The sequence below is a fragment of the Thunnus albacares genome, chromosome 17, assembly GCF_914725855.1.
Source record: "Thunnus albacares chromosome 17, fThuAlb1.1, whole genome shotgun sequence".
NCBI classification, from domain to species: domain Eukaryota; kingdom Metazoa; phylum Chordata; class Actinopteri; order Scombriformes; family Scombridae; genus Thunnus; species Thunnus albacares.
This window is the reverse complement of record NC_058122.1, coordinates 12927715-12940303: the sequence shown is the minus strand read 5'-3', so window position 1 is coordinate 12940303 and position 12589 is coordinate 12927715. Positions and strand designations below refer to the sequence as shown.

Sequence of the window (12589 nt, the reverse complement as noted above, 5' to 3'; positions counted from 1 at the left end):
CCCGGATGAGGAAAGAGGTAAAAAGATCACGAGAAAGAAGAAAAATGAGAAAGGATGCAGGGATAACGAAAGAAGAAGAGAAAATAAATATTGATGTAAAAGAGAGAGAAAGCATTAACATGTTACTTACTTATTCAGCACTCAGCACTTGTCAAGACATTGCTCTCAAATACAGCAGCAAGCATGCACCGTTACTGTTGCTAAGCTGCCTGGATGACTGTCCAAACAAGACAACTCAGTGTGGGCACAGTCTGTTACCAAATCAGTAGCAATGTGACCAAACACTCTATTTGTCTTTGAGCTTATATCCCAAGATAATCTTTGGAATGGCCTCAAGAAAGCGACGCTTGCATTTGCCACTAATCCTTTTCTCCTGCACAAAAGGAAATGTGACAGTTTGGAAGATAGATCTTCCAACTTCAATGTGGATATTTTAGGACAGTGCTTATGTATGAGAACATTGGAGAGTGGATCTGACTGCAGGAGAGAGAGAACTGATGAAAAGGAATAAAGGACAGAGAGAAAATAAGGAGATTTTCTTAAAACAGTTAATACAAGTCCTTGTGCTTTTTATGTGCACTATAATGCCTGCATGGAAACTCTGAGTGATGATGTTTGGACAATATGCTCTTCCATATATGCGGTAATGTTGATTAATCCAACTATTGGAGGAGCTAATTTACATTACCACATACAGTATATAAAGGTACATATTTAGTTCCATACCAGAAATAGAATACACAGTTTCTCAAAAATGTTTGCATCTAGATCAAAGAGTGACCGATCCACTGTTGAAGAAAAGTCTTTCCAAAACTCAAAGTCCTTGAATTAACTTAGATACTCCTCCACAGCTTATTCCCACTTGAGAGTCCACAGAAAGCTGAAGTTATGACTTAAATATCCATTTAGCCATTTCACAATAAATGATAAATATCTATCTTTAGTGCTATTGGTGTCAGTGTCAGTCCTCACTTGTAAGAATCATATATCACAGCCTTGGTTCTCTTGAGTATTGAGACTCTAAATTACCAACAAATATGGAATGTTGATTTTAGGTTCAATTTGTACCTTAATGACATCAAATTCTGTTTTATGAATTGCTAAAAATCCTTTCTATTTAAGAACTCAGGTAGAGAAAAGAAAATGGAGTTTTACATGATATAATCTTTGTAGCATCACAATTGGCTGTTATGTGAACTCACCAAGTTCTCCAAAAAGCTCTACTCCTAAGGCGGCGTAGATGAAAAACAGTAGCATAAAGAGCAGGCCCAGGTTACCCACCTGCAACACACAAACACATAAAGGAAAACCTCTTACAATGCACATGTCGTAAAGCATTTGACAGCATTCTAGCATCTGCAATGACAAAGTACTCTCTAAACAGGATTGTGGCTAGGTTTTGTGCTCCGGCTTCATTATAGACTCAATACTAATGCACAACACCTGTTTTGTTTTAGTGAACAGGATAAAAATCTTTAAACATTATTCCAGTTTGCAACTAACAATTGATTTACTGATTAATCATTTATCCTATAAAAAATCCACAAAATTGTGAAAAATGCCCAACACCAGTTCTCAGAGCCCAAGGTGATGTGTGAAATGTCTGGTTTTGTCGGACCAACAGTCCAAAACCTATGATTATTTGACTTAAAATGATATAAAACACAAAAAAGAAGCAAATACTCAAATTTTAGGAGCTAAAACCATCAAATATTTGCCACTAGGACTTGAAATTGTTCCTTGCATGCTGCTTCCCCATGCTTAGTTCTGCAAACCATGGCACAACTTCCTCTGAGACTCTGAGCCCCTGATGCTGTTGTGAATTTTTGAGTTTGGGGTTTTGAGAGTTGGCTCGGTTCCACCACAAAACTGCCTTCATTTACCACAATTTAACGGTGACGATGATGTTGCATGGTAAATGCTCAGGGCTAAATATAATCCCATTACAGGGACACAAACCCAGTCTACTATTCACTGTCTTTAACACTGTGTTAATAACACGGCTCCACTGGGAATGAGAAAATGCACTGACAAATGGCTGCTATAATTACACTACGTATTATAAATCACTCCACCTGCTTTTCATGGGAAAGACACTTGAAATTTGCTGTTTACTTTGCAGAGTTCAGATATAGTGCATCAACATTATGACAATGACAGAGCTTGTTATAAAAAGATTACACATGAACTGCTATGCAAAAAAAGTTTACTCCCAGAAGAAAGATCAAAGTGAAAAGGAGAGTTTCTATAATAATGCTTTGTTTGGAGTGAAAGCTCTTGATAAATAGGAGCCAAGTCAAACAATTGTGATTGTATTGAGTTTAGGTTGCATTAAATTGACTACAATGAGATTTCAAACCAATACAATTTCCAGGAAAGAAAAAAACACAGTAGGTAGAACTATATTTATTAGAACTACCTGTCTTCTCTCCTCCTTCAAAATCTACAACAGTGATATTGATTGGTGTAATCAGCAAGAACTCAGTAAGAAATCGTCATTATTTGCATTTTCATGCTGGCAAATATCAGAGTCAGAAAGAAGATTAAAATAACTGGGCTTGCTAATAAATGAGACTGGTTAGTCAATCCTACACTTAGAGAGCTGCAAAGAAAAGAAAAAATATATCTGCACTCATTTAACACCATGGGAATGAATATCAGTTTGTACTTTCGATGGAGACAAATATGCCCCATTACATGCAGCACAGTGAGTCCCTTTGGACTAAAAGTAATGGAGGTAATTGCTGTACAACCTTTCATTTGGAGTGCTGTAATAATTCTAGATGTGACTGTTGGGGGGCTTGCCTCAAGTATATCTATGTTAGAGCTATCCTGCCTTGAGTGCTTAACAATCTGTGCTTCATAATGGCCTGGATTTTTGTGGAGTTCAGGATAAGGATAAATGCACTTTTGAGAAAGATGATTTAAGGAGGGACTTCATAGTGTAATCTACGCAAATGTACAGTATATTACAGTGGCTTACTCTGTACTAGATGAACATGAGCTTTACACTTAGTTTAAACTAATTTTTGCGCAAATATTCAAAGATTCTGTTCTCCCCTTTATTATTCTAATATTTTAATTTGAAAAGAAGGACAAACACTAACATCATATTCATTTTTAAAGCTAATTACAAACTACTCTATTTCACAGGGGGCTGCTCTGATGCCTTCCTAAAGCAAAAATGGCAGTCCATGTGGTGTCCACATCTGCCGCGGGCTATTCAGGACCGCTCTCAGCCATTCCCAGGGAAGAGATACAACAACTGGCTCGACTTTAGTGCCAACATGATAAAGGCTATTAGTGTTAATGAATGGCGTGTTGCAGCCATTTTGCATCAGTTGGGGAGGAGATGATAATGGTGGATGCTGGTGTGTAAAATGACTTTGTCTAACTGTGTCTTTGTAAAGACAAGTCATGAAAATGCATTTCTCTTAACATGTCAATAAGCTGTTAAGCTTACTTACCCATTAAGTGCAAGTGCAAGTCCCTCATTACATCTCCATGTCCTGTCATTGCCCATTAAATCTATAAACTGCTTGCGAACTTGTGAAGAATTCAAATCATGTTTTATCTTATAAATTATTAATCCAGCAGACATCTGTCCCTGTGTGCCATGATGGCATTATTCATACACCTTGCCCTCTTATACCAATATCAGTGTATTTGCCTGTTCCTTTGTTCAGCTGTATCCTGAAACCTTTGTTGAAATGTCAATACTATCCTCAATACCCTATGTGATGTAATAAAGAAACGTTGGCAGCCTGCCATTTCATTTTCACGGTGAAATATAGCGTAATATCACCTCAGGTTAAATCTCTCACCAGGTATAACGCTTTCATTCTCACTCTTTCAGTATCTCAGTATGCACACACACCCATACACACAAAGAGACCTCCTGGAACTGTTTAATTAGCCCTAGTTTTAATTACCTCCCCTTGCGCCCTTGGGGTGGAGCAAAGGGCTCAATGTTAATGAGAGGGGGATCAATAGAAAAGAAAGACAAGGAATCTGTTCTTCCTCACCTCTGCCTGCCCTCCTTTCACCACAACACCTGTTTCCCTCTGTTTGCTTCATCTTACTTTTTGATGGTCAAATGGGTCAGTCTGTGAATGTGTGTGTGCGTGCCTACATGTTAACAAATGCACCTAACCTGTCTGTCTAGACAACTGTCTTTCTTAACGTTTGCACAGGTAATGTAAAGAGTTCAAACTAACGCGCAGAGGGAAACATCAGTGTGTGGTCAATAGGACTTTGGGCAAAGGTTATTGATTCAGTAAACATTGGGATGATGAAGAGCTGGCATGACGCAACATAACATCAATAACATATCGGCTAGACAGCATAATTTAAAAATGACAAATATTATATATAAATAACATAACATTTGTTCTGTTGTCTCCTCTTTTGTTTCAAATTCATAAGATAAGCAATAATGACACTACTTCCATTCAGTAAGAATAGTGAGCAAGGTGAGGGAGGTGAACTTTGAGTGCACTGGAATGATTTCGACACAAGAAATTATCTGATTTTGTGGACACTTCACCACCAAATGAACTGCAGACTGGTTTAAGAAGCCCCCACTGTTTCTAGCACACTGTGGTCTCAGTGGGAAGCTAGGTACTCTCCATGGTGCTGAAAGTGCTGAAAGTGAAAACAAGACAAAGTGTGTGTGTGTGTGTGTGTGTGTGTGTGTGTGTATATGTGTGTGCGCGTGTGTGTGCTAGTCTCCCAGTCTGTGCCATAAATGAGTCATCTATTAGAGTTGCCTACAGGCCGACAGAAAAAGTAAAGGGGGTGTGTTTTGGGGGGGGGGACCCTGGCTATTGACTGAGACTGGTCAACCCTCTCTCTCTGGGAGTGTGGAGTTTGTGTCTGTGAGGAAAAAAAGAGGAAGAGACAGTGTGTGTACCTGAGGCAGGGCTTGGACCACCGTATCCAACAGGGCTCTCATTCCTGTTGCCATCTTCAGCAGCTTCAGAACTGCGTGAGTGTGTTTGTGTGTGAGAGAGAGAGAGAGAGAGAGAGAGAAAGCGAGGGAAAAAGAGTTTTTAAGTGTGGGCATTTAGGAGGAAATCCCTCAGGTTCAATTACAGACTAAATGGGAAACATTAAACTTTGGAAAGGTCAGTCCTTAATTTATACCTCTTGTAACACACAGAGACACACCCATTGAACAGACACACATGCAAACTCATACATGCATGTACATGTACACATCACAATGTATTAGGGTATTAAGACATTAGCTGCTATGCTACAACTAAATGGCTAATAAAAGTTGTTAAACAATTTCAACAGTTATTGCATATTTTAACACTCCAGTTAAACTGAATCAATATTCTATTTTACTCAAAGGATTTACAGGAAGTGAGGTTGGCACAGTACTCGGAGTATATGTGTGTATTTTTGTGTGTGTGTGTGTGTATTTCACACACGTGTAGCATGCGTACCTCGTGCTATCCTCAGTACTCTCATGATCCTGATGATTGTGGGGTTGATGGGCAGAGCGGAACTGATCTCAATCTCCTCCAGGGTGATGCCCATCACTGATAGAAGCACAATGGCCAGGTCCAACTGGTTCCACCTGGCACAAGCAAACACAAAACACGCTCAGGTAACAGAGAAAGGTGCACAAAGGAATTGTACCACACATGCAAACACAAAGCAAATTTTAAAAAAAGGCACAAATATACTGGCAGGTATGCAGGCAAACATCTTAGTAAGTTATAAACTTGTGCGTTAAGTTGCCTCTTCAGTCATACACTAGACCAGCAGATAGGGCTGCCTGAAATGTTCTGAGCTTTACTATATGAGGATGGTATAAAGTAAAGTCTGTTTGCTATAGCGCCCCAGCCCAAAATGTCCTTAATAAATCCACCATGTGTGGCAAAATGCTTGTTTCTTTGTAAAGCTTGAGGACAGATGGAAGACAGATGTTGTCAGATCAGATAAATATGGTGGGGAATCAATGACTTTAAAGCCACCATAATCATTGTGACATCTGACTTGAGGGCAAGCATTTCGTCCAGATGAAACTATACTACTTGTGTGAGTTTCCTGGGATGTTTATCCTTAATCGCCTCATGTAATTGATTCAGGAAGTTTTATAGTAATCATTTATCTTCTGATCTTTTGGATATCAAATACACATCTCTACAAATCCCAGATAACAGACACCATCGGGTTTACATCTGGTTAACAAGTCTCAACCTTAGTTAGAAGGGATGAGAGTTGTTGTTGTTGTTGTTGTCGCAATGACTGACCAGTTTATGGTCAGCAAGACCCAGTTTTTTCAGGATTATTGCCAAAGTCTCATTTAAAAATGCCAATGCCGACAGTGTATTAACCTGCTTCCTGTCATTCATGAACACGTGTTTTCCTCTATTGTTACAGTACAGCACAGGACCTGCCTGACTGTGGGGCTATTTTTTTTTTCCATTTTTGTTTTCTCTAGATTATGCCGCTCACCTTTTCACAGTGGCAAACGAAGGTACACCATCCTCGGTTGCAGTCCTTTTAGACAGAGGACGGCACCTTCCTTTGTTCGTATTTATAAAATCAGTTACCTTTATTACTAACACATATCAAAATCATAGAAACAATGCACCTGTTACTCATCAAAAGGCTGAACACACACACACACTCACACACATACATACGTATATATCTGCAAACTTACAGTACCTGCTGCTCTGTTAGTGGCATATGTGGCAGTGTGTTTGTGTGTTACCTGCTACTCCATTGACCCAGTTCTAAAGCTGGCCTGAGAGTCACCCTGGCCTATAAATCACACTATGCACAATGACTGCTCACGGCTGTTGCTGACACTACATAAAAAGAGACAAATTGCCAGCTGATAACCGTGTGATAAATTCTCTCTATATCCGCCCACCTCTTTCTCATTTCATCACTCATTTGTCCCCTTCCTTTTTTTGTCTTTGATCAGACTCCAGACTCCCCTCCTATATATTATCTGTCTCTTCCCCATCTCTCTCTCTATCCCTCCCCCTTGCCACCTTATCTCTTGCTCCCTTTTCCTCTTCACTAACTAAAATAGGCCAATGACATTAAACCACCATCAGTGTAATATAAGCTCCCAAATCTGTTGCTGCCTTTAATTAGTCACCACATATCCCTGAAAAGAATAAGACATCATTCTCATCACTGTTGGGTGAGTGACAATTCAATTAGTGTGGGCTCTGAGTGAATGAATGTGGAAGTGAACAGACCAGTGCTAAGGTGTGTTTCCCACAGAGGTCAAACAAAGTCAGTTGGAGATCTGGAAAGTGCAGTAGTATCACATGAGAAGGAGAACTAATAGACAATTTAATTAAGCAGAATGATGGTGTAGTTTCATTCTTTGTTTGTTTGTTTATTTCTTGTTTTTTTACTAATTACATCCCTTAAAATATTTCATATTGGCATCATGGAATAACTTGATGGATGTGATTTGATGGTGGCCAAATGCAGCTAATTACTATACTACACTATATACGTTATTACTTCTTCTGCTGTAATAATGACATTTCTGTTTCTATTGACAGTAGGTTGTCTTTAACAGAGCTGATGATGTGTGATAATTGTCATGACATCCATATTTTCAACACAGTATGGGTTAGTCAGCTTAATTACAAAATGCATCATAGCCAGCTCACATATTTCAACATGTTTCATAATCCTCTATATCGTCAAAGCTGTTATTCCTCTATTCCATTTATAATGATCAAAGCAAAAGGCGGATTTGTGCAGCCATTACACTTTGAACTAAATAACTGTTTATTGTAGCACTATTTATATTATATGTTAATTCAAGAGATTATGACAAGTGCCTAGAGCCATGATAGTTGCTTTAATGTTTCATTTTTTACACATCAAATATGTGATAAGTGACTTAGCTGAATAGACAAAAAACAGAGTGATGTTGTAATTTTTTGTGACATGAAATCTCTTTTTTGAAATACAAAGCTGATTTTTCAGAATCTAATCCAAAAGATGCTTGAGTTTTCAGGCTAATTGACTGACAATCATCATGCTGCTACCCTTCAGGTACAGTGCAGTCTTCCTCTAGACAGCAGATTAACTAATCCCACAGTGGATGTCTCAGTTTTGCAGTGATACTAAGCTGTTTTGTCTAAGAATTATACACATGTGCTACAAGTGTCATCCCACAGATACACTTAGATGCAGACAGAGTGACACACTCACGCAATCACACTACCAACACACAAGGTATAAACACACACTGCACCTGTCTTTGAAGAAGCGGCGGAAGCCGAAGGCGATGAGTTTGAGTATTGCTTCCAGCACAAAAGTGGAGGTGAAGAAATAGTTGCAGTACTTCAGGGCGAGATCCAGCGACTGGAAAAAGAGAGAGTTAAGAGGCATGTCTGTGTGTGTGTGTGTGTGTGTGTGTGTGTGCGTGTGTGTGTGCGTGCACGGTGGAGTAGGGTGGGGTGGAGTATCAGTGGCATCAGCAGGGAGAAACTGTAGAACTGGAATTATTCCCATTGTTTGCAGAGTAAAATCAAGCATGCTAGAGGCAAAAACAGAACATTCTTCATTCATAGCACCACAAACACTCACACACTATGTCCCTTAACAAACACACATTTTTAAGCAAAACTGTATTTACAGAGTATTTACATATTCCAGAGCATGCTTTATTTGTTTTGAACATCCAATCCAGCTTCCCATTACTGCAGAGATTGGCAATTATTTTTGCTTGCTGTTTTCTCCTTTTATGAATAAAGCTGTAAAATATGTGCTTCTAACAAGTGGGAGGCTGTCGAATGTCAGGTCCAAAAGCTGACAAATACAGCCGAGACCCATATCTGATGCTCGGTCAGTTTGAGAAAGCTTGCCCCATTTTAAAGGTCAAACAGGCATCTTATCTCAAGAAAAATCACTTTTCTCTCCCTCACAAAAATGCTATCAGGCTTTTGAACCACCATTTATCGCACATGAATGGACAGATACATGTACTGTACAGCTAATACCACTCGGACAGCAACTATGGCATTTAATTAGTCTCAAGACCTGCGCTCATATAAAATAGGCATGTGCACGTGATACGAGTGCACAGAACAGTATCCACGAGCGGAAAAGGGAGGGAGCATTTCTGCTCCACGTGAACAAAGGCAGTCCCACAAGCACAGGGCTGTGACGAGCGCTCGCTCGACCCTCCCTCTGTGCCCGCAACTGCTTTACACTTGCGAGTTGACTTTTGAGACTTTGGAGGGGGGTATGGAATAGACTGGGGCTGATGTCTTTTGTTGTTTAATGGCATTTGTCAAACAACTTTTAGGTGCATTACTGCCTGCTTTTGGATTGGAGTGTGGATCAGAATGCTTACTATACTATTCCATTAAATTAGCCCATTAATTCCTTTGTTTTCTAAAAATCTGAAAATAGCCCTGTACGCTTATATCACTTGAACTTCTCTGCAACATTTCTCTAATACCAAGTGTCATGTGATTCCTTTGGAGGGTACGTTTAAGTGTTTGTCCACCGTTTCATGTAGTCTGCAATGTTCACATCTATCCGTAGCACACTTTTGATTATGTTTAATGTACTCTTCAGACAGGTGTGACCGAACCTCATACTTGATATAATGTCCTCCTCCTTTCTATTTTTATTGCTTCCTCTCATTTCTCCTGCTTTTCTTGGAATACTTTAATAGTATTGGCCCTTATTTCCTCTATCCCACTCCTCCTGCCATTTCTTTTTCATTTCTGGTTTTATTATACTTTTAACCTCAGCCTTACTTTATTTTATGACCATACTTATTTCTCTTTTTCTTGCTCCTTTTGCATAGTCTATTTATCTGCCAGCTCATTTCTATCCACACCAATATGTACAGGAATCCACATTAATTTAATTTCTATTCCTGCCCCCTTAATTTTGAATATTGTTTGAGCTATGTCAAATACTATATCTTGTCTTGTATCTGACTGCATGTATTTAATACTTGTTAGTGCACTACTGGAATCAGAACCTATCAAAACTTTCACTGGTTTGACTTCCTCTATCCAGCTTAGGGCTAAAATGGCTGTTCTCTCTGGCAACAGCCTGTCTTTGACTGTGTCAGTGATCAAACAAAACAGCTAATCAAAAGTCATGGTCAGTATTCAAAGTGACCAATCAAAGGAGCGGAGACATCAACCACTGTCTATTCCATTCTCACCTCCAAAGTCTCAAAAGTCAACTTGACAGGCAAGCAAATGTTTAGCAGTTTGCGAGCATGTAGGGAGAGCTGAGCTCACAGCCCCGTGCTCGCGGGACCGTATTAGTGCATGCTGAGCAGAAACGCTCCCTCACGAGGAAGGTTTTCTGCACTATTACTACTATTCTGTGCGCTTGTGTGCCTGGTTTTTATGTGCGCAGGTTTTGAGACTAATTAAACGCCATAGCAACCCACATCAAATCAGCAGCGCAATCACAGCTCCTTTTTATGGACTGCAGCTACTCACAACACACGCTGGTGGTATGGTATAGCATGAGAGTTGACCAGTCATAGTTATCACTAGGTCTTTTTAAGATGCTGTTGTTTGGGGAAGGGATGGCTTTATATAAACACTGTAGTGGGGTGCAGGAAAAAAGCCAAAAAGATTTGATAGACATTAAATACTCTGCATAAATACCCAGAATAAGATCCTCCTACTGAGATGGAGCTTGTAGGAATCTGTCTGTTTCTGTGCATATTTTGTGGAAAAGGAGCTTATGGGGAAGTGAGAGCTAAGTTGCAAAAATCTATAAATGCTTACATAAATGCAAGTACAATACAGAGCTGGACCTGTGCCCACTTCACTCTCTCTCCTATAAAGACACACATCTTTGCACACACACACACACAGATAAACATTCCTTCTTACATGAGGTTGATTGTAGTGCTCGAGGGACATGGTGATGACGTTGATGCAGATGATAAAGGTGATGATGAGGTCCAGGTAGTGGTTTGTGCACAGTGTGTGGATCATCAGGCGCATGTGGCCATAGCTGGCGAAGTAGGGCAGCTTCTGGGCCTCTGTTGGTAGAAAAATATATTTATATTTAAATGTATATATTTATATACTTTTAAATGTATCATATTTGTATCTGATATTTGTTATATATAAGGTATAATGTGTTTTCTGCAGTGATATAAAATCCTTCTCATGATATACCGTACATTGATCATTGAGATGACTTCAAACCTCCTAGGCTGTTACAAATAACACTTTTAAGCACTATTTTAAGCCAACTCCAAACAAACTGCTCTTGTTGCTACTAGAAATAGCAGATCACCTCCTGTGTAGTAGGAGGAGGATTTTCCCAGGGAAGACCTGCTCCACACTGAGTTCTTGATCAAAGCTGTGATCAAGCTGAAATCACTATCAACAGACAAAACTGCTCTCAAAACTCAAACTGCGGAACACATTAACAATACTGATACTCGCTGTTTGTGTGTTTATTATTATCTGTCTATCTCTATTCTCATCTCTCTTTCTTTCTACAGCACACATTTTCATCAGCGTTGATCACAGCTCTACATACTGATAGAAAGCGATTCTTGTGATGTGTCATGTTAACAATGGGGGTAGAGCGAGCTGAGGCTGTTGTTTTCAGGCACTTTGTGTTTTGTATTACTGTTTTATGATGAGTGTTTATAAAGTAATTATTTATCTGATTCTATTGATTCTTACTCTTTAAATCTCTTCCACCCTCTTCCTTCTATCCCTCTCAAACAATTTCCGTCTCCTCTAACTGTTCATGTGCCTCTGTTTTTTTTTTTAAATTCTCTTTTAGCCTCTTCCATACTCCTTCTATATCCTATCTGCTATCCCTCTCTTCTCATTCATCTCTCTTACTTCTCCTCTTCTTTTCCATGCGCCGCTGTCGCTTCTCCTCTCGCCTCTTGGCCTCCTCCACCTCTTGGTGCTGGCGGCACTTGTGAAAGTTCTCCACCACCACGCCAACAAACATGTTGAGGACAAAGAAGCTGACGATGAGGAGGAAGGAGATGAAATACAGCAGCATCCATGGGTTGTTGTTGGTCACCGGCTGGGGTTGCAGTGGTGTGTGTATTTGTTGGTGATGTGATTTGATTTGATGTAAAATGATGTGATATGAAAGGGGTAGATGAAGATGAAAACAGAGAGAAGAAGGAAGGGAAAATGAGTTAGCCAGATAAAAATGTAAGATTTACATTTTAACTATGCCTAAAGAAAAAGTCAACTTTTGGTTGCTTGGACATTCCACTATTATATATGTATAGTGTTATAAGTTGTTCAAAAATAATGTGTCTTGCAGTTACATTGCATTATGGACAAATGAGACAAATCCTTAAGGAGAAATTGAAATATCATCCTTTTCTATGAGTTATTATAATAATAACGTTTTTTTCTTATGAAAAACTGTTGTGCAGTTATATGTGGGTACCTGTTGGTCCACGGCCACAGCATCCAGACCGTGATACATGATGTTTACCCAGCCGTCCTTCGAGGCGAGTACAAAAAGGGACATCAGAGCCTGGACAACAGTAAGCAGACAACAGACACAATAAGGAAAACTGTTATCCATTTAGTTTATTTTAATTATGTGCTGTCAC

At 39.4% G+C, this 12589-nt stretch overlaps 1 protein-coding gene across 7 annotated transcripts in view; it reads right to left on the bottom strand.

The window, feature by feature from the left end:
• Nucleotides 1-12589, bottom strand: part of cacna1ia (calcium voltage-gated channel subunit alpha1 Ia) — a 111343-nt gene that overhangs the window by 16511 nt on the left and 82243 nt on the right. For 6 of the 7 annotated variants that reach the window (XM_044330721.1, XM_044330722.1, XM_044330725.1 and 3 more), the window contains 7 exons: nucleotides 12421-12510; nucleotides 11850-12042; nucleotides 10875-11026; nucleotides 8252-8361; nucleotides 5454-5587; nucleotides 4913-4983; nucleotides 1203-1281 (listed from right to left, as the gene is read on the bottom strand). In XM_044330721.1, the coding sequence (XP_044186656.1) occupies nucleotides 1203-1281; nucleotides 4913-4983; nucleotides 5454-5587; nucleotides 8252-8361; nucleotides 10875-11026; nucleotides 11850-12042; nucleotides 12421-12510 (829 nt within the window). The remainder of the gene's footprint in view (nucleotides 1-1202; nucleotides 1282-4912; nucleotides 4984-5453; nucleotides 5588-8251; nucleotides 8362-10874; nucleotides 11027-11849; nucleotides 12043-12420; nucleotides 12511-12589) is intronic. The other variant, XM_044330723.1, reaches the window with a different exon arrangement.